The sequence below is a fragment of the Cottoperca gobio genome, chromosome 23, assembly GCF_900634415.1.
Source record: "Cottoperca gobio chromosome 23, fCotGob3.1, whole genome shotgun sequence".
NCBI classification, from domain to species: domain Eukaryota; kingdom Metazoa; phylum Chordata; class Actinopteri; order Perciformes; family Bovichtidae; genus Cottoperca; species Cottoperca gobio.
This window is the reverse complement of record NC_041377.1, coordinates 4,612,974-4,636,337: the sequence shown is the minus strand read 5'-3', so window position 1 is coordinate 4,636,337 and position 23,364 is coordinate 4,612,974. Positions and strand designations below refer to the sequence as shown.

At 40.0% G+C, this 23,364-nt stretch overlaps 3 protein-coding genes across 4 annotated transcripts; 2 read left to right on the top strand and 1 right to left on the bottom strand.

The window, feature by feature from the left end:
- Positions 1 to 446: 446 nt before the first annotated feature.
- Positions 447 to 13,532, bottom strand: LOC115028191 (sodium- and chloride-dependent betaine transporter-like). The gene is made up of 15 exons (XM_029461736.1): positions 13,343 to 13,532; positions 12,812 to 12,946; positions 12,484 to 12,624; positions 12,237 to 12,354; positions 11,562 to 11,615; positions 10,826 to 10,955; positions 9,754 to 9,888; positions 7,814 to 7,917; positions 7,595 to 7,719; positions 6,777 to 6,889; positions 6,559 to 6,696; positions 5,616 to 5,718; positions 2,814 to 2,914; positions 1,145 to 1,288; positions 447 to 1,019 (listed from the first exon to the last, which is right to left on the bottom strand). The coding sequence occupies exons 1-15, from the start codon at positions 13,530 to 13,532 to the stop codon at positions 852 to 854; spliced, it is 1,899 nt and encodes a 632-aa protein (XP_029317596.1). The 3' UTR covers positions 447 to 851.
- Positions 13,533 to 15,423: 1,891 nt separating this feature from the next.
- On the top strand, positions 15,424 to 20,639 carry LOC115028568 (protein mono-ADP-ribosyltransferase PARP11-like). 2 transcript variants are annotated; one of them, XM_029462433.1, is made up of 10 exons: positions 15,440 to 15,571; positions 15,673 to 15,721; positions 15,820 to 15,944; positions 16,716 to 16,836; positions 16,987 to 17,062; positions 17,502 to 17,574; positions 17,874 to 18,001; positions 18,259 to 18,410; positions 18,507 to 20,364; positions 20,464 to 20,639. In XM_029462433.1, the coding sequence occupies exons 2-9, from the start codon at positions 15,679 to 15,681 to the stop codon at positions 18,821 to 18,823; spliced, it is 1,035 nt and encodes a 344-aa protein (XP_029318293.1). In that variant the 5' UTR covers positions 15,440 to 15,571; positions 15,673 to 15,678; the 3' UTR covers positions 18,824 to 20,364; positions 20,464 to 20,639. The 2 variants fall into 2 exon arrangements, with proteins under 2 accessions (XP_029318292.1, XP_029318293.1); XM_029462432.1 differs by lacking the exon at positions 15,673 to 15,721 and having other exon boundaries at positions 15,424 to 15,571.
- Positions 20,640 to 20,789: 150 nt separating this feature from the next.
- LOC115028569 (protein mono-ADP-ribosyltransferase PARP11-like) lies at positions 20,790 to 22,248 on the top strand. Its single transcript, XM_029462434.1, has 4 exons — positions 20,790 to 20,925; positions 21,385 to 21,518; positions 21,608 to 21,759; positions 21,844 to 22,248. Exons 1-4 carry the CDS (start codon positions 20,809 to 20,811, stop codon positions 22,146 to 22,148), a joined length of 708 nt encoding a protein of 235 aa, XP_029318294.1. The 5' UTR covers positions 20,790 to 20,808; the 3' UTR covers positions 22,149 to 22,248.
- The last annotated feature ends 1,116 nt before the right edge of the window (positions 22,249 to 23,364 follow it).

Below are 23,364 nucleotides of genomic sequence, written 5' to 3'. Positions count from 1 at the left end.
GTCATTCTCTGTAGCTGCGAGTGAAGCAGGGGCAGCTGGGTGGGGGCGATGGGGGGGAGGAGAGGTAGGTGGCAACCGGCCGGAATTGTCTGTTAATTGAATGCCGGTTTGAATCACACAGATGACTGAACTTGGCATTATGATGGAGCAAGTTCATGTAAACCAATCACACATATCCTGTGACATCACACATACACACAGCCAGGTTGTACATGGTATGACACAAAGAAGGTGGCCACAAAGCAGGAAACAGAAGATTAATGCACTGACCTAACTAGCTGATCATCCTGAGCATGTATTGAATATGTTGGTGCTCTCTGGTTAGAAATCAATATGGACAGAATTAAAAAGAGACACACAGCTGCAGGATGTTGAGCTTAGGGATAACTTTAATGAGATGAATGAAGTGTATCACCATTGTCTCATTGGGTATAAACGCATAACGACTTGAAGATAATGTGCATGTCCATTCTGGAACAAAAATATGTCCCGTTTGGTTGATTGAAATGGAGATGGAAGGAGCTGCATGAAGCCTGATGTCACTTGGCAGCATATGTTGGGTTTGAAGACTTTTAATAGTCCATTGTGAGTCATACAGTATTATAGGAGCACAATGCTTAATAACTGAAATACATTTTGTAAAACAATGGGATTATAAATGCAAAAGAGTGTACATTGTATGAGACTTTTCCATTCAAAATTTGTTATAAAAGTAAAGACTAATGTAAAATAGATAACTATCCCTGAATACTTGTGAAATGTAGAAATATTTCTAAAAGTTTACATATATTTGTACAATTCAATGATGACATTACACCATCATTTGCTAGAGGTCTGTTCATCAATGACCATCAAACCATGCTGGGTTCCTCCATCATCATCTTCTCGTTGTTTTCCTCCACATGCCTGTTTGGCGGCACCTGTGCCTTGAAGATGACGTGTTTGCACAGTGTGAGGATTGGCTTGTGCGGTTTAGCCTGGCGCAGATCACTGGACGGTGTTGTCATGTTATTGGGATTCTGATTGTCGGGAGAAAAATGCAATTAAAACATAATATTACGAAACATAAATCAACCAGTTTAAAAAGTTCAATTCTGAACCAAAAATTATATTTGAAATTGACCAAACTTTTGAATTCACCCACCTTATACATTGTGATCAAAATGAATGCCGGGATGCACATCAGTGGAGTGATGATAAGTACCGTGCCCAATGAGGCCCAGTTACTGAGTACATAGCCATACACCTCAAAATGACGAGATTGTGCCAAGTCATACAACAGCGTGAGCTAGGGTACAAGAAAGGTCAAGTTAGGGCTCAGCTGTAAAACTGTAGTGGTGTGTTTTAGGGTGCACGACAAAAAACACAATCATTGCCAATAGAAAGAAGAGGAAAGAAAGCTGAAAGCAAATTCTCTGCATTAAATCCCACTTGAATCAAATGGTGAAGAAATGAAACATTTTCAATCGGGTTAATAGGCACATAAAATACTAATAGCTACATTGTTATAATATGTGTTATATCATTATAATCTTAATATACTATATAACTTTCTTTAAAATATGTCTGCAGTGCGGCATATTTTACAAATGAAGAGCAAACTATAATAATAGGCAGATACATAGAAGTTTATCACATAATCCAGGCTAAAAGCAACACAGCTGCAACTGCCAGCAGGAAGGACAGCAGCGTAATGCGTAAATTAACAGGCTTATTATATAACTGCCCATCTAGATCTGACCAGAATTACATTTGTATATTCCATTAAATGAACGTGTTTCTTAGATGTATTCTTATAGAATAGAATAGGCAGAATAAAAGATACTTTTTATTGGGGAAATTGTGATGTTTATGAACGCAAGGCGATGCATACAGTCTGCGGCACTTACACAACTCCGACATATTGCTCAAGAAGCTGACACAGATGAGTGAATATATGATATGAATATATGATAAGAGAGTAGGCTATATATATAAGCTACATAAATAATATATATAATATATTATCACTACACAGATAAGTCAGTCCCTTCTGATGAGAATAGACTATAGCCTAATATATTATAGTATATATTCTCGTCAGAGGGTGAACAGGTATATTATTATATATTTTTCAATCCTGTTTTTATATGCGTTGATCTGTTATCCCGAGGATAACATGCTCCATGTTAGGTGTGCAGCATAAGTTTGATTGCGATCGACTGATTTATCTCCCGTTAGCTCTGTTTTGGTCTCCACCAACAAAAGGAAATATCTGGCGCTTCAGCAGCTAGATGTTTCACCTTCTTCACCAGACAGTTGCTAACTCTTCCTGTCTGCTTTTTGGTGATTTATTAAAGCTTTTTCTTTCCCCAAAACGAGATTGATTAGAGCCGTGAGAGTAAACTAAAACAGTAAAGTTGCGGGTCAGAAATCCAAAACAATTGCTGAAAGACGCTAAAACACTTCCTATAGCCGAGTCAGGTGATAATTCTCAGCGGGTTCATCACTATAACTCAAACCTTTCACATTACACATAGTAATTGTTTCCATTGTTAGAAAAAATATATACATTTGTGCAACGAACATGTCAATGCAGTCGTTTTGTATCTCAAATCGTGTGTGATTTGTGCGGCTTAAACGTACAATCGCACCAGTATAACTGTTTTACTGACCGTTAAGAATGAATATGCGTGCTGTACTTTCTGATCTTTTACTGTGTTCTGAAGTAATATACGGTAGGGAAAAATGAGTACATTTGAGAACATGACAGGAAATACTCATTGAAGTAGATGAATCGAGTAAGAGGTGTGATGCAGGTGCAAGTATCTCACCCCGCAGATGAGCGGCGTAATGAACAACCAGCAGTACTTCAGCACGGGGAATGGTGCGTATCCGATCATGTCCTTAATGTTGTCACAGAAACGGTCTGCACCTGCAAAGTTATGGAAGATGAGTGTTAGTCAATCTAAGGGCACAAAATGGTTTAGTATTTACAGGGAACGCTCTCAAACACACGGGGGCGCATGACTGAAAACCCAATGAGATGGTGAAGCGTCAGCTTTGTGACATTTAGTGGTATTTTGTGTTTTTTCACTCCACTACATTCCCTTTATACACGACTACATTTATTGAATAGTTACTTTTCAGATTGAGAGTTTACACACAAAACATGTGATAGTTCCTAAAGCACGATGCATTCTTATAGATTAAAATACCCGACATTATAGGAAATGTTCAAATTAACTACATGAACAACATGAAAGCATCTGCTAGTAACAACAATTTTGTTTTGTAGTTTGGATTTGTTTTACGTCAGAAAAAGCTGTGTTAGTTCTCCGAATAGAAATACAGCATTAGTACAGTAACACAATCTAAGATATGATTTTTATTAATGTCACACTATACTGAATGCAAGTGTTGTTTGGGCTGTGTCATCTGATTAACTGTTGGGAAACATGTGATGTGACGTTTCACCACACAGTGGAAAATAAGGAGTTAAGGAGGGAGGGAAGAGGAGGAAGAGCAGCCTTCAAAGCAACAATAAGAATGTATCCAGGGAAATACGACTTTACTCTCAGGTGGTTCAAATGAGGAGGAAAGGAAGACTTAAGTGGTGAGTTGAGGAGGACTGAGATGGAGATGAAAAAGCTGCTCACCTGGAGCTGCCAAAGTGACAGGACAAGAGAAGAACTACAGAAAGAAGGAGAGACATTAAAACACAGGAGGCAACTGATATGCTATATTATATATTTGGTCTGGTGCACGACAACATCCACAGATTGATTTTTAGCTGAATGAGAAATCTATTTAGGAAAGCCGACGCAGCTCCAAAAATGATACAGTAATCAACCCCCGAAAGTAACTACATCCACGCGGAGGAGGACAGGGAGTGGCCTCATTTAAATTCGGGTGGACTCACTCTGAAGAGGCAGAAAGGCGGCTGCAGAAACGGATCGAAAAGTCTATAAAGATGCTCTGAGAGATGAGATGTGACCGCAAACATGATAACAGAGGAGCTCTCCACCCACGTGTTGTAATTTAGCCAGTAATACTGCGGGTAATGAAGGTGTGGGACGCGGCGAGAGCTCGGATGATCTATCCAAAACGATGTGCAGAGGAAGATTGGTATATGGAAATGGAACCTTTGGGGAGAAAACCATTGAAAAACACATTTAATATTGTAAATATATATACAGAAAATATAAGAGGTAAAAAAAATAGCAGCAAGACACAGGCCTTAGGTTTCTGTAGGTAGTGCACTTAAAGTTTGTTTCTTTGACTTAGTGTCATCCTTTAACTTGTTGGATAAGTGATGGTGATAAAAGCATAAACATACTTTATGTTCTCATTATTCTCTGTACTATAACTGTTATGTAGCTGGGCTTTTATTTAGATCACTGTCACACATAGTTGTGTCAAACTACAATATAAGAAGACAAGAAGAAGAGTCTGCAGCTTCGCTTGCTGAGAGGCTGCAAGGCTCATTGTAAAGATGTTCATTGATCAAAGTCTTCTGCAGTCATGGCATATGAATGTAAGAAATTAGGGCAGTGTCTGAGTAAAGAGAAAGTCACGTACAAAAGCTTTGCTGCCAAAAACAAATAGTTCACGTCATGGGCTTCTACTGTTGATTAAGTCCACAATGTTTGTATACTTTTATTACCCCCACCAAGGAGGTTATTTTTTTTTTTGGCTCAGTTTGGCTGTTTGTCAGCAGTACGGAAAACTACTGGCCCTGGTTTTCATGAAACTTTATGGAAGGGAGAATCCATTAAATTGTGGAGCGTGTCCGTATTACGGGCTGGATGTATGAATTATCTTTTACTTACGTTAACATTACGAGATGTCATTTGTGCCGCATTCACGTGGTGTCGGAAAATGAAAATTCAACGTGTAGTGAAGTCAGAACTCGGAAACAGCCATCGACATGTCGTTTAGATGCTCTGAGCAATAAAATACACCACATGTTGTTTCCACATAACAACAATGATGGTCACAAGATCACCGAAGTCATTAGGATTCATTTTCTGGGAACCAGGAAGGTCTAATAAAAAGACGAAAAGACACAAAGCAAGGGCACGGTGTATTTAAAGAGACTTGGATTCTGTGTGCCTCGCTGCTGGTGGATATTGTTACAGATACTCTAGAACTACTTACCCTCAGAAGAGTGTATTTGAAGCATGTGTGGTGCATATGCAAATGAATGGGGGGGGGTATATATTATGAGAAACTCACTCTAAATATTCAAAATGAACACAGGAACCTGTTCAATCCACCTTTTTCAATCTCATCAATTTTCTATTGTTGGTAGAGCTCTTTTTGTTACTGTAACTCAGAATAAAGATTAAACCGTGGATATCAGAAGCTCATACAGATACAGGAAGTTTATTACACTGATGAAACAAATGCTGCTGTCGGAATCGCATAAGCTCAAGAAATGAAATGAAGTTCCTTTTGCCGGATAAACGTTATACCTGAAAGCAAAAAATGCTTCAGATATTAAGAGCTTAAGAAATCATTTGAAGTTAGTAAATCAGTTGTGTGTTGAGAAACAGTGCAGCATTAGTTCTCTGTTGCATGCAGTTCGTGATAAAAGCACAGTGCAGTGATAACGGCCGTATGGCATGACTTACCATACACCCAGGAAATGGCAATGCACTCAACACAGGCAATAAAGAGGAGACTGATTCCACTGGGTCCATAGGTGTCAATCAGCTGGAAGAGGGTTATCCCTCCCTGAAACATGAGCACAACTGCAATTACCGTGGCCAAAAGTGTGTTTTGTGAGGTCACAGGGACCTTGACCTTTGAACTCAAATTACACCCTTCAGTCCATGTGGACGTTTGTGCCAAAACCACACGCAGGGAAAAATAAATAGGACTCTCCGGCACTTTATATTTCACTAGTCAGCTATTTCCTCTGTGTCAGTGACCCCTGTAGCAGAGTACGATTCTTGTATTTGTCAAACATCATGAAACATTTATTTATTTAATTATATTTATTTAATTATTGGTGTACATAGTACTATAGGTTCAGCATATAGTGTATATTCTATGTGTGAGGCTGTAAAGAGGCTCTGAGCTAAATGTTAACACGCTGATAATTACAATATTTGTTACTTTAGTTTAGCGTGCTAGCAATCTGATTTGCCAATTAGCACTTAACACGAAACATAGCTGCTAATTTAAAAGTATTTGGTCATGAACTAAAGTATTACACGAAAAAAGAAATCTGATGCTGAATAAAACTAAGAGAGAACCAAAGTTATTACAATTCTTCCTGTGAAGAACATAAATGTGTGAACTAACAGTTGTCCCGAAGGATTACATTGCAGCCCGTTCAGCTGCTGCAGCACACTCGCTCAATACTGGTTAATAATGGTTGTGCTAATTAGTCATTAAGACACAGAAATATGGGAAACTAGATGTTTCCCTTTAACATAGTAATATAGATCTGCCATCTATCACACAGTACTGCAGATGTGAATGAATTAAAAACGGATCTTCAGTACTGAAAGAGCCAAATTATCTTTAGAATTATTACAAGTATCTTCTCTTATTGCATCTTCTGCTTACCTCAGTGAGGAATGGCAGCCCCAGTAGAAAGCAGACAACAGCGATGACCAGGACCAGTATCTCTCTGCCGCCTCGCCTCCTCAGCTGACGTGGGAACATGTCTGTGATGGTTGTGGCCAGGCTCTCCACACACACAAACTGTGAGGAAAGAAACCGATACGCTTAATTGTGAATATAACGCGGATGCTGAAACACACTGCATATGATTTATTACATACTTGTGAGTCCAGGCCCAGGAAGAGGATCATGAAGAAGAAGAGCACAGCCCAGAAGGATGAGCCAGGCAGCAACGACAGAGCCCTTGGATAAGCTATAAAAATCAGACCAGGACCTGCAGAAAGCACATACATGCATCTATCAACACAGGAGAGCGGGCAGTAACCCTTAACATGGCTTCTGAACCTCTCATAAAAGGTTATAGCCAAATGTTGACCAGTGAGGAAAAGACTATAGATTAACATTTGTTCTTTTCCCTTCAATCATCTTGACCCCTCGTGTTTATCTTGTGACCCTTTGAGGTGTCCCGATCCTCAGGTTGGGAACCACTGTTTTAACACATATAACTTTAGTTTGATACAGTTTCTTGCGAGATGAAATCCAAAACAGGATTAAAAAGAAGTGTTTTTTTTTACCTATAGGAATGCAACCGGCCACAAAAAGGAAACATAATTAAAAATATTTTTTACTGTGTGTGAACATAAGATGCCATCTTGTGGACATTGTTGGTTGTTGTTGTTGTTGTTGTCACTAGAAAATGAATGGGCAACTATTTTCATGACAACAATTTTTAAAGCAAAAATGTCAAATATTGTAGTTTCAAGCTTATCAAATTTGAGGATTTGAGGCTTTTTCATACATGATAGTTAACTGAATATCTTTGGATTGTCACAAGACAACAATACATTTGGAGAAAAAAGTAATTGGCGATAATAGATATTGAAAATGATTAATTGCAGCCCAACAATGCATAAAATACAGCAACTGATTTGAGATAAAATGAAGGCTGCAGATGCTGGAATGGGAGCAATGAACTTACCACTACTAACAACTTCCGACATCGACAATCCCATGTCATGAGCCATGAATCCCAGCACTGAGAACACAGCGAAACCAGCAAAGATACTGGTGGCACTGTTCAGGCAACATAGTGCCAAGCAATCCCTACAACATACCGAGAACAAAAGCCTGCACTGTCAAGGAGCAAGTGACTGTAAAACTGTCAATGTGATGATGTACCGTGTGTGAGGACACTGACCTGTAGCAGTTGTTGTTGTATTTGTTGTAGCTCGCCAGAGAAGTCAGTACTCCCTGACACACGGCGTAGGAAAAGAACACCTGAGTCCCTGCATCAAGCCAAACCTACAGAGAGTAAGAGATTGATTTGAAACAGTTGAGAGGGACCTTGAATGTTGAGATTGTTAAAATAACCCGGAGCATAGTTCTCCAACATGCTTTCCTTACAGAGCAATAAAAACAAACCGCCAGGTCAAATGAACCAGAACAACTCCAGCTTTTCCTCATGCCATCATCAATTCTGATGCTAGTTCTGTGATTGTGCGTCGACATGTATATTATATACAGAATTTGCATCATCCTCTTTTTTTCTTTCTGTGTTACTGCATTCACATATTGCAGCACATACGTGTCCTTTCAGGATGGTGGGTGTGGGCGTGTTTGTTAACATGAATGTCTGTCCGTGGGCCTTCGTTCAGACACCATCTGGTTAACATTAGGCACAACAGCACTGTGAGTCTCGTCGAGTAAAAGATAGAGCTGGCAAGGCTCCAAACAATATACAGGCCCTTACTCTGGCCCCATGATGGGCCTGCCTTATTCCCAGCCCCGGGTCAGAAGTGGATGCCTAAGTCTGCGGCAAAGGATCTTCACATCTGACACTGGACAAAGAGCAAACTGTTGTAGCTTTAGAAGCATGCGTTATATTTTGAAGTCCTCTAGGCTACACGCATACTCGCATACTCACTTTAATAGAGAATCTAGATTCTGGGCAGAACTCAATTTCCATTTCCTGTGTGGTTGAGTCAAAAACACTTGCATGCTAAAGCAAGACTGATTAGAAACAGATCTGTTTTTTAAGAGCATCTGGCATTGCATAAATGTGCTGTTTGACCCATAAATGCTTTCATCTGCTTTCGCCAAATAACATTCTTACAGTTTGCTTCCTTCGATGAGTACATGCTAAAATGTCCACGGTGGTTCAGAGCAGTATGAGATGATGTTCTCACAAGAGCAGCAACATTTTGTCTTTTGACTCCAACAGGAAAAAGTGAGATGATCAGACACTTCAATAGCGTGCATGATGCATCCAAACACAGGATTCCAGTCAAACGGACAAAGAAACGACAACTGCAGAGAAGAATGCCAGAAGAAAGGGGAGAGAGGAAGGGGCTGTCTGAGGGTTAACCCTCTCGTCATTAAATTTGACCCCTTACGTCTCGCTGTGAACTGTCAAGAGGAACTCGGAGATAGAGAAAGAAAGGGGAGGGGAAGGGAGAGGGGTGACCGTCGAATTTGTGGGAGAAAAAGTCCTTTTAAGTGGGTGTTGCTGGCAGAAACAGAGGCTGTCATTGTGTGAGAGCAAGCATCCAGAAATTAACCCTCTGCTTTTTTTTAATTCCTTTTTTGGCATCTTTATGCTAAATGAATGAATGAATGAATGAATGTAATACAGTGTGCTTATTTCTTTTTTAAATCAGTAATTTCCCATTATGGTAAATTAGCTTAAAGCAAGTTATATTGACTTTTTATAATGTAAATATGCCCTTGAAATGTGTATTCCCCAAATGAGGGAAGTCCGTTTTTACTCCAATGTGATGATGTTACTGTATACTCGAGGGGGAAGCTTCCTTTATTAACAAACTCCTCACAGAAAAATAATCCTGCTTTGCTTTTCTTCTCTGTCTTGGGACAGGAAGCAAGATTCAAGGCAATGAGAAAGAGTTGGGGGGGTGTGTAATAGGACACTGTATTCATCCTGTTAGAACACAGAGGAATCTTAGAGAGAGAGAAGTATTGAGAGAAAAAAGAGACAGACGATGCTCTGGTTCGTATTATTGTTCTAATGCCTCTTTCTGCACATGTTTACTGTGGTAAATACGACATGTCTGTGCTGGGCTTGTAATATCTTTCAAAAGCAAACATTGTTGAGAACAATTGATTATGAGCGTGAGTTCTTACATTTGGATCGCTGATCTTATCAAAGTCAGGGGTGAGGTAATATTTCAGTCCATCTCCGGCTCCTGGGAGTGTCACTCCACGGATGAAGAGGATGAACAGCATCAGGTAGGGGAACGTAGCCGTGAAGTACACTACCTATAAACACAACGGTAGGTTATGATTTCATATGTTCACTCAAACACTCACTCTTTACATTAAACCTGGATTAAGTGATGTCTTTGGAGGTAGCAAAAATAAGCAAAAAACACAACACTAACATATCATCACCTTTAATACGCTAACGTGTTCCCTTTTTACACATCAAGTGAACATGGAGCAGCATTAACATTCACTTTGAATTGTGTTTCTGGTCACCTGATGCAAATGCAAGTCTTTGGTCTCCATCAATTCATGAGGGACATTTCTGGCTCTTACAGTAAGATGCTAATTGCTAGAATGTGCTAACCAGCTAGTCGCTAACCTGTCTGTCTGCCATGTGGTGCTAGGCAGGTAGCCTACAGCAGGTTTATGAGAGTTAATCGTGTGCATAATGCAATTGGAAATGATGCTGATGAGAATGGTGAGACTGAACCAAAGAAACACTCCATAGAGCTTTAAATATTCTATATGTACAACATTCAGACTATTAATATGGCAGCAAACAGCAAAGTCACACTTCTTCTTTGTGTGGTGTAATCAGAGCTATTTTATTTTTTGTTTTGGTAGCTGGGCCGGCCGCACTTGCATGTTAGAGCATGTGAGTCCCTCCCAGGTTCCAGAGTTCCTTTCAAAAATGACGAAAGGGCAATGGAAGAAGAGCAGCTCCTGTATGTTGCACCCAAACACACCATGGGCTGAGAGGATACATGTTTTACTGATCGCTTTAACAAAGAAGACGTCTCTTCAACACTGTGGTGTGAAATGGCAATGCTGCACTCATCATTGAACAAAACAAATAAGTGCTGGCAAAAAATGCTAAAATTAATGTATTTATATTATAAAGACTGTTAACTGTATGTGCACTAAAGAAGCCACATGTCTGCAGCCTAATACCAGGGACAGTGCTGTATATGTATGCAAAAGGAGTACTCGCCTTTCCTGTGGATTTGATTCCCTTAAAGATGCAGAAGTAACATATAATCCAGGCAATCAGGAGACACAAAGCCAGGTCCCAGTTTACTTTACTCAGGGACATTTCATTTGACAGTCTTAACACACGGTACCTGTGGTGAAGAGATCAGACGTGTAAACACAAATATACAGCTGCATGCTCTGCAAAGAATGATGGATGTACAGATGTGCAATGCATACAAACACAATTGGTTTCTTCTTTCAAACGCTTTCTCACACTGAAAATAAACACAGGCCACAACAAATGCTTCATGAAACCCACTTTTAGTGCGTCTATGAGAGTTAGAATAAATTCAAAAAGACCAAAAAGGACTAACAGCTACATCATAAAGACAGATCGGCCTTGGTTTATTTTGGACAGGCTTTAGTATATGTTATAGCAGCTGCAGGGGAAAGAGGACATATTGTTTTCATCATGCAGTGCAGTTGTATGTAGCTCAATGTATCAATATCTGTCCTCACAGAAAATCAGAAGATTATCATGTGAGCAGCAATCGTGTTTCAAAACATCTGAAGATGATAAAAAGAGTAGAAGATAGTAAACAAAGATTGCCTCTAGGTATCTGTGAGGCATTAAGAGCTGTTGCTGTGAAGTGTTCCACTCAGACTCAAGCACATTGGGGAGGATGATATCGCCGTCAAAGCTTCTTTTTTTTATGATTTAGGAAGATAAGTGTGTGATTGAGTGTGTTTCTCACATCCAGAACTCCTCTTCCGGTGACCTGCCCAAACTGAAATGGTCACCTTCATTCCTGGAAATATAAAGAAGAAAAAAGACAAACAGATAATCAAATAATATTTATAAACAATGCTTGAAGTGTTATGTTCTAAACGGTATCAATCAGATAGCTTATCAACAATGTTGCAAGGGGTGTTTTTAATCGTTATTTTTCTAATTTGAGGGATTTTGGGTTTTATTATCTTCAGACAGAAGCAGCTAGCTGTTTCCAGTCTTTATGCTAAGCTAAGCTCACGGCTGCTTCATATTTACTCCTTGAGAGTGGTATTGAACTTCTCATCTCACTTCATTTCTAACCATTTGACACCCCACTTTCAACCACTATTGACCTAAGGCTTGATAAGTCATTAATATTTATAGTGTGTACTTTTCACCCTCAAACTGTCTGAAGGGAGCAATTAATATTTTCTTCATTCATTTTCAAAACAGACTTTTGGACCTCCTGCTCTGAACACATGAAGGTGTGGGTGTGTCACAAAGCTGCTACACCTATGGAAGCCAAGAATAATCCCATATTTCTTATCATTCTTTTTATGCATCACATCAATATGCACTGTGCATTCAGTACGTGTCACGAAAATGATAAATTGTGAGAGTTCACACAGTACGGCATGACAATAAGAATGCAACTTACGTGTAAGTGACATTTTCATAGTAATCAAGTGCGCTGATGTTGTTTAGGAACGACCAGTTGGAGCCAGGTTGAAACAAATGGGGGTTGGCAAAGAAGCTAGAGCGACTGTGACATAAATCTAAGGAGTTGAGGAAAAGAGATTTAGGCGAGATGTGTTATGCAGGCTTAATAAACTTTTAGATGCTGTCATGTCATGTGTCATGTCGGGAAGGAAGGTGACAAAGATTTGTCACAAAGCATGGCTCACCAGTGTTCCACTCGTTGTCACATGTGGACCAGGGCAGCGGTCTTTTAAAGGAGTTATACAGGTAGAAGATAGCCCAGGCCAACACCACAATGTAGTAGATGTTCAGATAGGCCACTATCACTCCGGACGCAATCCCCAACCCTGCAGGACACAGACAGTTTTTACACAGAGCAACTTTGCTGTACTATATATTAATATCTTTGGTGTATTCCAGCATACAAACATTTATATGTTCAGAAACAATGAAGATAGTTCAAATAAAAACATGCATTTCAACTGACTAATTATTAAGTCATTCTGCAAAAGTCTGCCTAAGCTTTGTTTTTACCCTCGAACATGGGGCATATCTTCCTCCAGGCGGTCACCCCGCTCTCACTGGTGTACTGGCCCAATGCCGTCTCCAGGAAGAACACAGGGATGCCACAGAAGAAGAGGAACACAAAGTAAGGGATGAAGAAGACACCTGCAAATATAGATACCCATGAAGAAGAGTCACTTGAATGTGGCGTAAATTTCCACAAATATTGGCATGCTGCACACCGACAGATAATCACATACTAAGCCACAAATCCCAAACATATTAGAGGTTGACCATGTGACTAGCTAAATGGGATGATTTGTGGCTGATTTGTAATCACACACACACACACACACACACACACACACACACACACACACACACACATACACATACATGCACATACATACATACATACATACATACATACATACATACATACATACATACATACATACATATATATATTTTTAGCCTACATCTTTTATTCAGCTTCAGCAGCATTTTATTCTATAGTACAGCCAGAAAAAATCCCCCATACATCCAAACTCGGTCCCTCACCTCCTCCATTTTTGTAGCATAAATAGGGGAAACGCCAAACATTCCCGAGGCCAATGATTTCTCCAGCCATGGAGAGGATGAACTCCGTATTGTTGGCCCATTTCTCCCTTGGTTGAACCCTTTCCTCAGGAGCCCCTTTATCTGGCCTCGAGACTCCAGCAGGAGCCATTCTGGCTGTTTCCTCAGTCATGGTCTCTCAGTCTAATGAGTAAAATGCAAAATATGTCTGTTATGTCCATTCCAGCTCTCGTCTGCATGTGCAGATATAGAACAGAGGGCGTTACAATTTAATTAATCATTTTCCTATGTAGCTATAATAGCTCCCAATGCAGTATAATAAAGTATTTTCCACTGGTTAGGTCAATGCCATGTGCCTGACAAAAACATTAAACTCCCAAAAGCCATACACTTGCAAACGAACTTCAAAGAAATGACCAACTTGTGCAGAGGGTTGCAAAAAACTACTCTTAGAAAAATGCAATTAAATATTGTTAGGGTAACTCACCAGTGAGCTTTGCAGTGTGTGCCGTCAATATAATCTCAGACTGACTGAGCGAAATTTGAAGAAAATCTTTCTTCTAAAAATGGGCGTGTCCTGATGGATACCACCCACGCACGCACGCACACACACATACCTGTCAACCCTCCCGTTTTTCCCGGGATTATCCCGTATTTTTAACCTTTCAAAAATAAAAATAGACCTCATTTAAAAAAGTGTACAGTGGTAAAGTGGCCTCCGGTAGAGCAGATGGCAGTATTATGTTTAACTTTAGTTGAAAAACGTTATCCGACAGTAAACACACAGAAGAAGACGAAAACATATGGATGAGAGTGAACGAGAGATAGATGGAGACGCAGCTGTACCTGCCAAACAACTTAAAACTTTATGCAAGTAACTAGCCAAATGGGAGGAGACCTTCTCTTATTTAATAAAAAGCAGAGTCGGGCAAACTCGTGCTTTTTGTAAAGTGTGCCAGATGTTAGCATCTCACACGGCGGAATAAGCGATGTTCATCGGCATGAACAATCGTCCAAGCACAAGCACGCCAAGAGGTACAAAACATCCACTGTCAATGACTTCATGTGTGACAAGAACTGTGTCGGAGGCAAACCAAGTGACCAAAGTTGAGGGAAAGATGTCGATGCTTTGCACCAAAAATAATGTAGCCTTCAGCTTCTGCGTTGATTTCAGTCGCAGTGTAGCGGACATGTATCCCGACTCTGACATCGCAAGGAAGTCCTCGTCGGGATCATCAAATTGATGATAATAACTCATCAAATAAAATACATAAATCTTATAAACATGTCTGTACAATACTTTAAATAAACATGTATTTCCTGAATGTATATACCCGTCCTTTATGTGTTTACATTTACAGTATATGGGTAGGTGGCTGAGAGCTGTATTTTGAAATTCCAATGTTGACATGTATGGCACACACATACACACACACACACACACACACACACGCACACACACACACACACACACACACGCACACACACACACACACACACACACACACACACACACCCACACACACACTGGCTATCCCATGCAGAACAGACTGTCCTCAAGGACGCTCCTGCAGCACAAATGCATTGTATGTAAATCTTTAATCTGAATAGTAATTTAGTATTACTTACTAGTTCATTTATATTTGGGGTGGCAGTGGAGTAAAATTAAGAAGGTTACAATATGTATCTCTGAAAAGTAAAGACAAACAAAGAAAAAGGTAAAGTAAAGTATACAGCAGCTGATTGATACTTTTAACTCTTCCACCACTGTTGTTTTGTTTTACTATTTAGAACCACACCCCAATAATCATTATCCATGTTCATCCGTAATACTCTATGTATATGCATAAGCACTGTATACCAGGCGTCTACTTCTATTCCTTCAATGTCATAATTACCTATGCACAATTTAATCTTAATCTTAACTATTTTTTAAATGCGGTATTTTGGCAAACTGTGTCCCTGACAGGAAAGAGTCCGGGCTGCAGTGCTCCACCACAGAAGGGAGGAGTTGCATCACATTGACGCATTGACGTCGTGTGCGTGACGAACCAGGAAATAAAAGTAAACAACGCATAAGAAGACGAGAATGTTATGTAGCGTCAGACACCAATTCTCATTCGGAGTCTGGGATGTTTTGTGATTCATAATGCATGAAGGATTTATATCCTGATAAGAAGAGGGACACACTTAGAGACTGGCTGGAAACCGGTAAGACACCCGTTGAGAGTTGAGGAGAGTCGGGTGCGGCAGCCGCGAATGATAGCTAGCTCGATATGGCAATTTCCTGTATTATTTGAATTTGTTTACAGGATGAAATGCCCTCACGACCATGGTTTAAAAACATCTTCTTGACGTTAGGTTTGTCACACGAATAAAACATCACCTTGACGCCCCCATACCTTCTTTTATTTTAGTTGCTATAAGTGTGTTCGCGTCTTTTCACTTATTAATTTCAGATTTAGCTATGTTAGCCATCAGATCGTCAGAGGAGGAGTCCACTGAGATGGAGGAGATGGACACCTCCGAGCCCAACTGGTGCTGGTTCTACTTGGCTGAGTGTGGAGTGTGGCATATGTTTGAGGTAGTTCACAGGACATGATAACTTTACACATCACAATACACTTTTTGTACACTCCTTATACTGTATTCCCCGCCTATTGCCCCTCCCTCGTTGATACCTGAGTGTCTAATTGTGTGCAACTGAGAGCCAACAGTCTTGTTTCCGTGCAAAGACTAGCTCTTCTTCTTTGCTTGAGATCCATTAGTCAATAAAATTCCCAGTCAGTGACAAATGATTAGAGACATTTACTGCCAATCTCATTACAATGTTCATTTCCATTCACGCATTACTTCTGCATACAAGTTAATCATGAGTGAAGCTTCAATGATTGGTCAATTAATCAATCCCTACTTCATTGTAAATGTAATATTTAGTTGTTTTTGGACAAAAAAACATTTGATGATGTCAACATGAGCTCTAGTATATTACTAAACATTAGACTAGGACTGCAACTAAAAAAATGTTCTTTACAGAAATCAAGATTATCAGTTTTGCTGTCTACAAAATATTAGTCAGTGGTGAGAAATGCTTACCTTAAACCTAATGTAACATTTTCAAGTTACTTGTTTTGTCTGCCCAACAGCCTTAAATTCAACCATATTTAATTTACTATCACATAAGCAGGAAATCCTCACGACAAATGTTTGCATTTTATGCTTGAAAAATGACTTAATTGATCATCTAAATATCTGCAACTGAACTTTCTGTCGATTGACGAATAGATTGATCAACTAATCGTTTTTTTTAGCTCTACGTTAGACAAATTTATACATTTTGGAATTTCCCTTTCAGATCGATCCCAGTGCAGCCTGCTCTGTCACTAGTGCTCAGATTGAGCAATGCTACAACAGAAACCAACGAGGTGTGATGGAATTCTACACAGCTAAGTACACCTACAGACTGGACTTCTCAGGTATGATTGACAGCTACACCTCAGAATTATGAAAGAAAAAAAAAAGCCAAGAATTCTGATTGAGATTTTGGGTCAGGATTCATCCTGTTTTAGAAATTGTGCATGAATGTGAGTTCCCGTGGCTCTAATCTTTGTTGAATTCCTCACCAGTGATGCGACAGATAAATGTAACGACAGGGAAGCAGCGGCCAATCAAACGCTCCCTCCACTCTGCAACTGGCTTCAGGTAAGACTTGGCGGTTAAAGCGAACACCCAGAGAACTTTTTTGTCTTTAATTCATCCACTCGTCTAACAAAGTGTTGGAGCAGGCAGGATGAGCATTGGAGTAAGGAGATCTTGCTTTAAATGAAAAGTCAGGGTTCAACCTGAACACGTGTCAGCCTCAGGAGTCCTTGATTTAAAACCTAAATTCCTACCAGCTCCACAAGGAGATGCCCTGCCGCTGACCCTGACCTTTGGTCTCTCCAAAAACAAATGGAGGAAGAGGATTTATGCATCAGCCACACACACACATACATTAGACTGGGGGGGGTTTTCTTTAATGCATGTGTTTCCTAAAGGGCTTTGGTGGTTTGGACATAATGCAAACACACTCAGCCTTATACTGCGGTAACATTTACTGTTTACATCTTACATCTTCTCTCTCTTTCACTTATTCTGTCAGGTTTATTTGTGATAATCTCGCCTTGCCTGTTCCGTGTCATTGGGAGAGAATCAATACAGATGAGCCTTATCAGGTGAGGAAAATAACACGCACATTACGGCCTTTCCACCTAATTTTGGTGCACACACTCATTGTTGGTACTTGGTAGGGTCAGCATTTTGCATCAGAGGAGTCAGATTCTTTATTCCTAAAATGACATATGAATGTTTCTACATTATATTTACAATAACGTAATAAAAACTCAAAACATTCTCACTCTGCAGTTGTTTCCTGGTCTTCCATTATTTGTTTTGTACTTTCCAGTCAAGCGTTCCCCGTGTAGCTCGCCATTACTGTAACTGTTTTACTCGTGCGTGATTGTTGTTTTTGCAGCTCCTCCAGCTCGGAAGAGACACCTATGAATTTAAAGAAGTCGCCAGACTCTATGAAAGGACTATGGATCATCCAATCAAATCCATCCAGAGGATTCAGAACCTGGACTTGTGGGAATTCTTCTGCAGGTAAGCGATTGTTGTATTGTCGTCGGAGGGACTGCACAATGTGTAAAAGTGCTTGTTTGTGTTATCCGAGAATTCTTCTTGTGATTTGATTTGAGTGCTTTACCCAGCTCCTACTGCAGACAAAGCGTTTCTTCTGTTTACGTAACTCAACAAACTTAAACCCAAGTGATTTTGATGCACCGTCTGAAACCGCACTGAGTAACAAAGTGATGATCAGTGCTCTGTGTTCTGTTGTCATTCATTGGTTCTCCCCTAAGGAAGAAAACACAGTTGCGAAAAGTCAAGCGCACATTGGATATTGAGGAGCGAATGCTGTTTCACGGCACAGGGCACAGCAACATACAAGCTATATGTACATTTAACTTTGACTGGCGGCTGACAGGAAGCCATGGCGATGTCTATGGCAAAGGTAGATCCTTCTGTGTTGTCATGTGACATCATGAAACAATTCATGGCATTTTTGTTGCCTGATTTCTAACATTACATGCAATGTTCCTTCCTGCAGGGAGCTACTTTGCCCGGGATGCCAAATACTCCAGTAAGTTCTGTCACACCACAGGGAAGCACAACACCACCCTGCAGAGGCACGGACTCGCTCCGCCAATATTTGCTACCGAGCCGCCCCACAAGACCATGTTCCTGGCCAGAGTGCTTGTTGGAGAACACACGGTCGGTCATCCCATGTACTGCAGACCGCCCTCCAAGGACGCCAGCTTCACCAACTTTTACGACAGTTGTGTGGACGATATGGCCAATCCAAAGATTTTTGTCATTTTTGACAGCAATCAGATTTACCCCGAGTATCTGATTGAGTTCTACTAAAGCCTGACGAGAAGTAACACGGAAATATTAAGGATACCGACTCCGATGACGGGATGAAAATTGGGAAGCGGCTTTCTTTCAGTCAGATCCAGTGCCTAACTGGAGCATAAAGTGCCTTTGGGTAAATTGGAAAGACAATAAAGACTCTGTGTAAAGTTTGTATACTGTACAGTATATTCTAAGACGGGCCCGTGCCGTCGGAATGTTTCTGCGACGTAAAAAGGATGAAAATGTCTTTGTGGCAATTTTGTATCAAATGCAGAAATCTGTGCTTTGCTTGTCCAATATCCGTGCACAGTTGTTTAAAATAGGAGTGGCACCTGCAGCCTGTAGGTCGTAGGTGATGTCCTGCCGTCGGCCACAGCCCCTCCTCCACATCCACAGTGCCACGCATGAGCTTATTTACAAGTCATGTAGACATAATTCCAAATGACAAAACCAAAAACCACAACACGTTCCTGCTCACTCATTCAGCACCGTGACCTGTCGACATCTGTACGCACCTAGTACGACGTATTATGTAGGCATGGATTCTTTTCTTGTTTGTTTCTATTCAAAAGAAAACGCTTCTACCTCTGCATTTTTTTTAACCATGCATCAGTGCACTTTCCCCCCTTTCCATGAAAGGGTTTTTGTAATTGTGTCACAATGACATGAAGTTGTGATGTCGTGTTCACTTGTGGTCCTTGAGCAATATGTTTCTGTGTATCTTTTCTCAACATTGACTTGGATCTCTTAAAAGACTTGGCGGCGGCCCGAGGTTGGATTTTGTATGCGTTTGCGACCAAGTTCATTCCGAACCGAACCAAGATGGAGAGCATCACTTTGGACTTCAAACCATCCGAGTGTGATGTCACCACCTGCTGACACGTTTCTTTAAGGAATAAGCAGGTTATCTTTGCACCTGGTGTAAATGTATCTTTAAAAAAATAAATGAATGTAGCCAGCACATGTATAGTACTGTAATGAAAAATGAACCACACCATGTAATATTGCTTTGCTGTCTGCGTTTGTTGGATCCATTGAATGATTGAGTGTGTTTAAGGAAGGTGAATAAGAGGATACTATTTGCCACAAGGTGGCGTAACGGTACAAGAATGGATCTCAAGCAACTATTTGCATTTCCTCATAGTAAGTGAGCAAACCACCGAAGTCTTCAGTCACAACACTACAGCCGTGAGTGAGTGTAAGGGGTGTATGAAGCTTTATGTGTGTCTATCATTTGCAAATGCTCCAACTAATAAACCTTTCAACATATGCATATTAAAGGATTTCTTTATGATGACAAATTATCTCATCCTGTTCAAAGTGAGGAAAGCCAAGCCTACGTCAGAGGTGTGGCTTTGAAATACATGTAATTCATTACTACCTGAGCAAACCAGAGAGAGGAAGGACATATTTTGTTTAGCCTTTGTTGGGATATCTATTTAATTTCTGTCAGGACAATGTGGGGCAATAAAGAAGCGGAAGACATGGACACATCAGAGACACCATGGTGTTGGTATTATCTGGCTGACTGTGGAAAGTGGCACAGAGTTGAGGTAAGTTCTGAACATTTCTTTAGATCACAGTAATACAACAAACAATGTGTATAGAGCAGACTGTGTAATGTACAGCTAACTTGTTGTTACCTTCTGCAGGAGGACACTGATAACTCCCTTAGGAGTGAGGATATTGAAAAATATTACAGAAGAAACTCACAAGCGGTGTTAAATACATCTTCATTCAATTGTCAAAGCAAGATGGATTTCTCAGGTGTCTGACTATATTTTCAAGTTCAAACTTAAGTCCTCATTTACCTCTAAACAACCTCATTCACATAACCTCTGTGTTTTTATACAGCAATGGTACAGACCGACCTCTTCACAGGAAAGCAAAGAAGAATCCAACGGGCCAACAACATTGAGAGAAGGTGAAATGAAGTTTAAAACACATGAATACAACACATGATTTGTGAGTGTTAAGTCAGTATGGTTTAGTGCAAAATGAAAGTGAAACTCAGCACAGTGGAAACTAGTTTTCTCTCATCCGCCTGCAGTTGCTCCTGCTTCAGTGCTCCTCCTGTCTTCTGGGAAAAGGTGGATCCCACTTGTCCATATCAGGTGACAATTAAGTCATGTATAAGGTTCTATAACAAGCATCATAACCCTTATAAACAGACATAAACCCAGTCAGAGCCCACACAGGAGAGTTAGCATTACAAGAGTGAAATGTGAAGTGAAACTAGCTAGCTTTTTTTTCAAATTTTTCCATTGGATTTTGGATTATTGCAGAAAATAAAGAGTAAAAATGAAAGTTTATCTTTGCAAATGAACTTTTATGATTGTTGAAGCGTAAATGCAGCAAAGCATCCGTTTCTCTGAAATATTAACACATTTAAAATAGAAAGTAACATCAATATAGACAAATATATTGTGGTTCAAGTTATGATATATCATTCCAGCTGGCATCTTTGTTTAGATTAGGACAAAAGTTTTTAAAATTTGCGGATGGAATATTTTTTTACTTTTTATAAATGCTTTTTTATAATGCTTGTATTTTTTTTTTAATATATTTTACAGTTAATTCCTCTGAGTGAACTCACCCCTGAATATCAGACTGTGGCAGATTATGTGAAGAAAGACGGGCTGCTGGACAAATCCGTTGTTTCGATCAGCAGGATTCAGAATCTGGACCTATGGGAGTTATATTGTCGGTAGGTATTTCACATTGTCCCCCTCCGTTCCCTTCATCGTTCCCCTTCTTTGTAATCAAAATGCTCCTTCTCTTTATTTGTGTCAAAAGGAAAAAGAAGCAGTTAATGAGAATCCAACGTGTCAAAGAAATCCAAGAGAAAAGACTATTTCATGGAACCGAAATCACAAATGTTGACGGTATTTGCAAGTATAACTTTGATATACGATTATCCGGACAACATGGCAACATGTATGGCAAAGGTAAGATAAATGAATGTGCAGCAGTATATAAAAAAAACTGTAAATGTCGGTCTGACTGATCTGAGTTTCTTTGTTTTTATTTAGGAACATATTTTTCAAAACATGCATCCTATGCAGACAAATACAGCAGGGGCAGCACGGGTCCATTGCCGCTGTACGGCGGGGAAACACGAGGTGTACAAGGTGAATACACTAAAATAATATTTTTGGCTCGGGTGATGATCGGAAAATCAACTGTTGGACAAAAGGATTTCCAAAAACCTGATCACGGAAGTCCTAACAACACTCACGACAGCTGTGTGGATGATGTCACACATCCCAAAATATTTGTGATTTTTGATTCCAATCAAATATATCCAGAGTATTTGATTCAGTACAGAGGATCTTGAGCATGTGCAATATCGACATGTCTGAATGCATAACTCATAAAAGTAGTTCTGCAAATGTTACTACTGTAGTTATTTAAAGTACTGTTTTTAAAATGCATTATTACAGGGTGACCTTTGTCACATTGGTTTACAATAAAATAAGGTATGAAGACATTACATCTCATCAAAACATCTTCATAAATAAATCTTCTAGTTTACCAAACCAAAATCTACGTGTGTTTATTCCTGTTCCTGCTTTTTATTGTATTATTCCTGGGGATATAAGGCCTAAACGATGGATTTGTGAACAGTAATGCAGGGGAGCGGCCTCACTTTACAGTCAGACTGGTTTACATTTGCATGTGTGGTGCAGCACATCCAGTATCTCTGAAGCATCACTTTCCACGAGCGAAGGAAATAGAAACTTAACTCACACAAGCCAGGAAACTTGTTTCACTGTCCTCAGCATGTGACCATTTTCAACCTCAATCTCTGACGTCGAAACAAAGTGTTGTCCTTTAACAGTAAAGCAAATACCACACCCCTAGCACTGACATCACCTGCTGCGGTGTCGTCTTTCAGTTTGCATTCCTGCTGCACAGCGACGTCGGTGAAATAAATATTTATACTGTAGATAGAAAATGAAATAGATCAGTTTGTTTGTCTTTTAAATATCTGACTAGATGCTTATTGGGTTGTTTTCTAAGGGGTTTATTCATCCACTTGAACAGTACCCGGTCAATAGAAAAGTGAGCCACGTGTACTAAAGGGAAACTGTCAGCAGAGGTCACTGTACACATTTTAGAAATAGAGATTGAAGACTTGGCAGAGATCAGCACTGGCTGGTCCACATTATGTTTAGCGGTTTCTAATGGCACATTTCTGCCATTATTTCTGCACACAACTCCTTCGGGGTGAGTCTGCAGCTCAATCTAGATTTATTCCGCCAGCATCATCATTATAAGTCACCCAAGGGTCCCAGCCAGTGGTTGCATTCAGTGGAAAGTAACTCATTACATAAATACATTTACTTAAGGATTTTTAATTGCATGCTATTTTATACATGTGCATCTGGGAGAAGTGTCTTTACAAAAATGTTTACGTTTTGTTCCAATGAAACTAAATCTAATGCCCCCTTAACTAGAGTTCACTGAAACGCCAGGACATAAGGCACCAGCCATATGCTTCCACTACTCACATATGCTCGCCATGCAGGCGTAGTATCGAGCAGCGGGAG

Coding starts and splice junctions, on each gene's coding strand:
- LOC115028569 (XM_029462434.1), top strand. CDS start 20,809: ATGAAAGTGAAACTCAGCACAGTGGAAACTAGTTTTCTCTCATCCGCC. Junction 20,926..21,384: donor ATCCCACTTGTCCATATCAG/GTGACAATTAAG, acceptor TATATTTTACAG/TTAATTCCTCTGAGTGAACT. Junction 21,519..21,607: donor CTATGGGAGTTATATTGTCG/GTAGGTATTTCA, acceptor TTGTGTCAAAAG/GAAAAAGAAGCAGTTAATGA.
- LOC115028568 (XM_029462432.1), top strand. CDS start 15,514: ATGAAGGATTTATATCCTGATAAGAAGAGGGACACACTTAGAGACTGG. Junction 17,063..17,501: donor CACTCTGCAACTGGCTTCAG/GTAAGACTTGGC, acceptor TTATTCTGTCAG/GTTTATTTGTGATAATCTCG. Junction 17,575..17,873: donor ATACAGATGAGCCTTATCAG/GTGAGGAAAATA, acceptor TTGTTTTTGCAG/CTCCTCCAGCTCGGAAGAGA.
- LOC115028191 (XM_029461736.1), bottom strand. CDS start 13,532: ATGACTGAGGAAACAGCCAGAATGGCTCCTGCTGGAGTCTCGAGGCCA. Junction 9,889..10,825: donor GAATCAAATCCACAGGAAAG/GCGAGTACTCCT, acceptor TTGTGTTTATAG/GTAGTGTACTTCACGGCTAC. Junction 6,890..7,594: donor GTCGGAAGTTGTTAGTAGTG/GTAAGTTCATTG, acceptor TGCTTTCTGCAG/GTCCTGGTCTGATTTTTATA.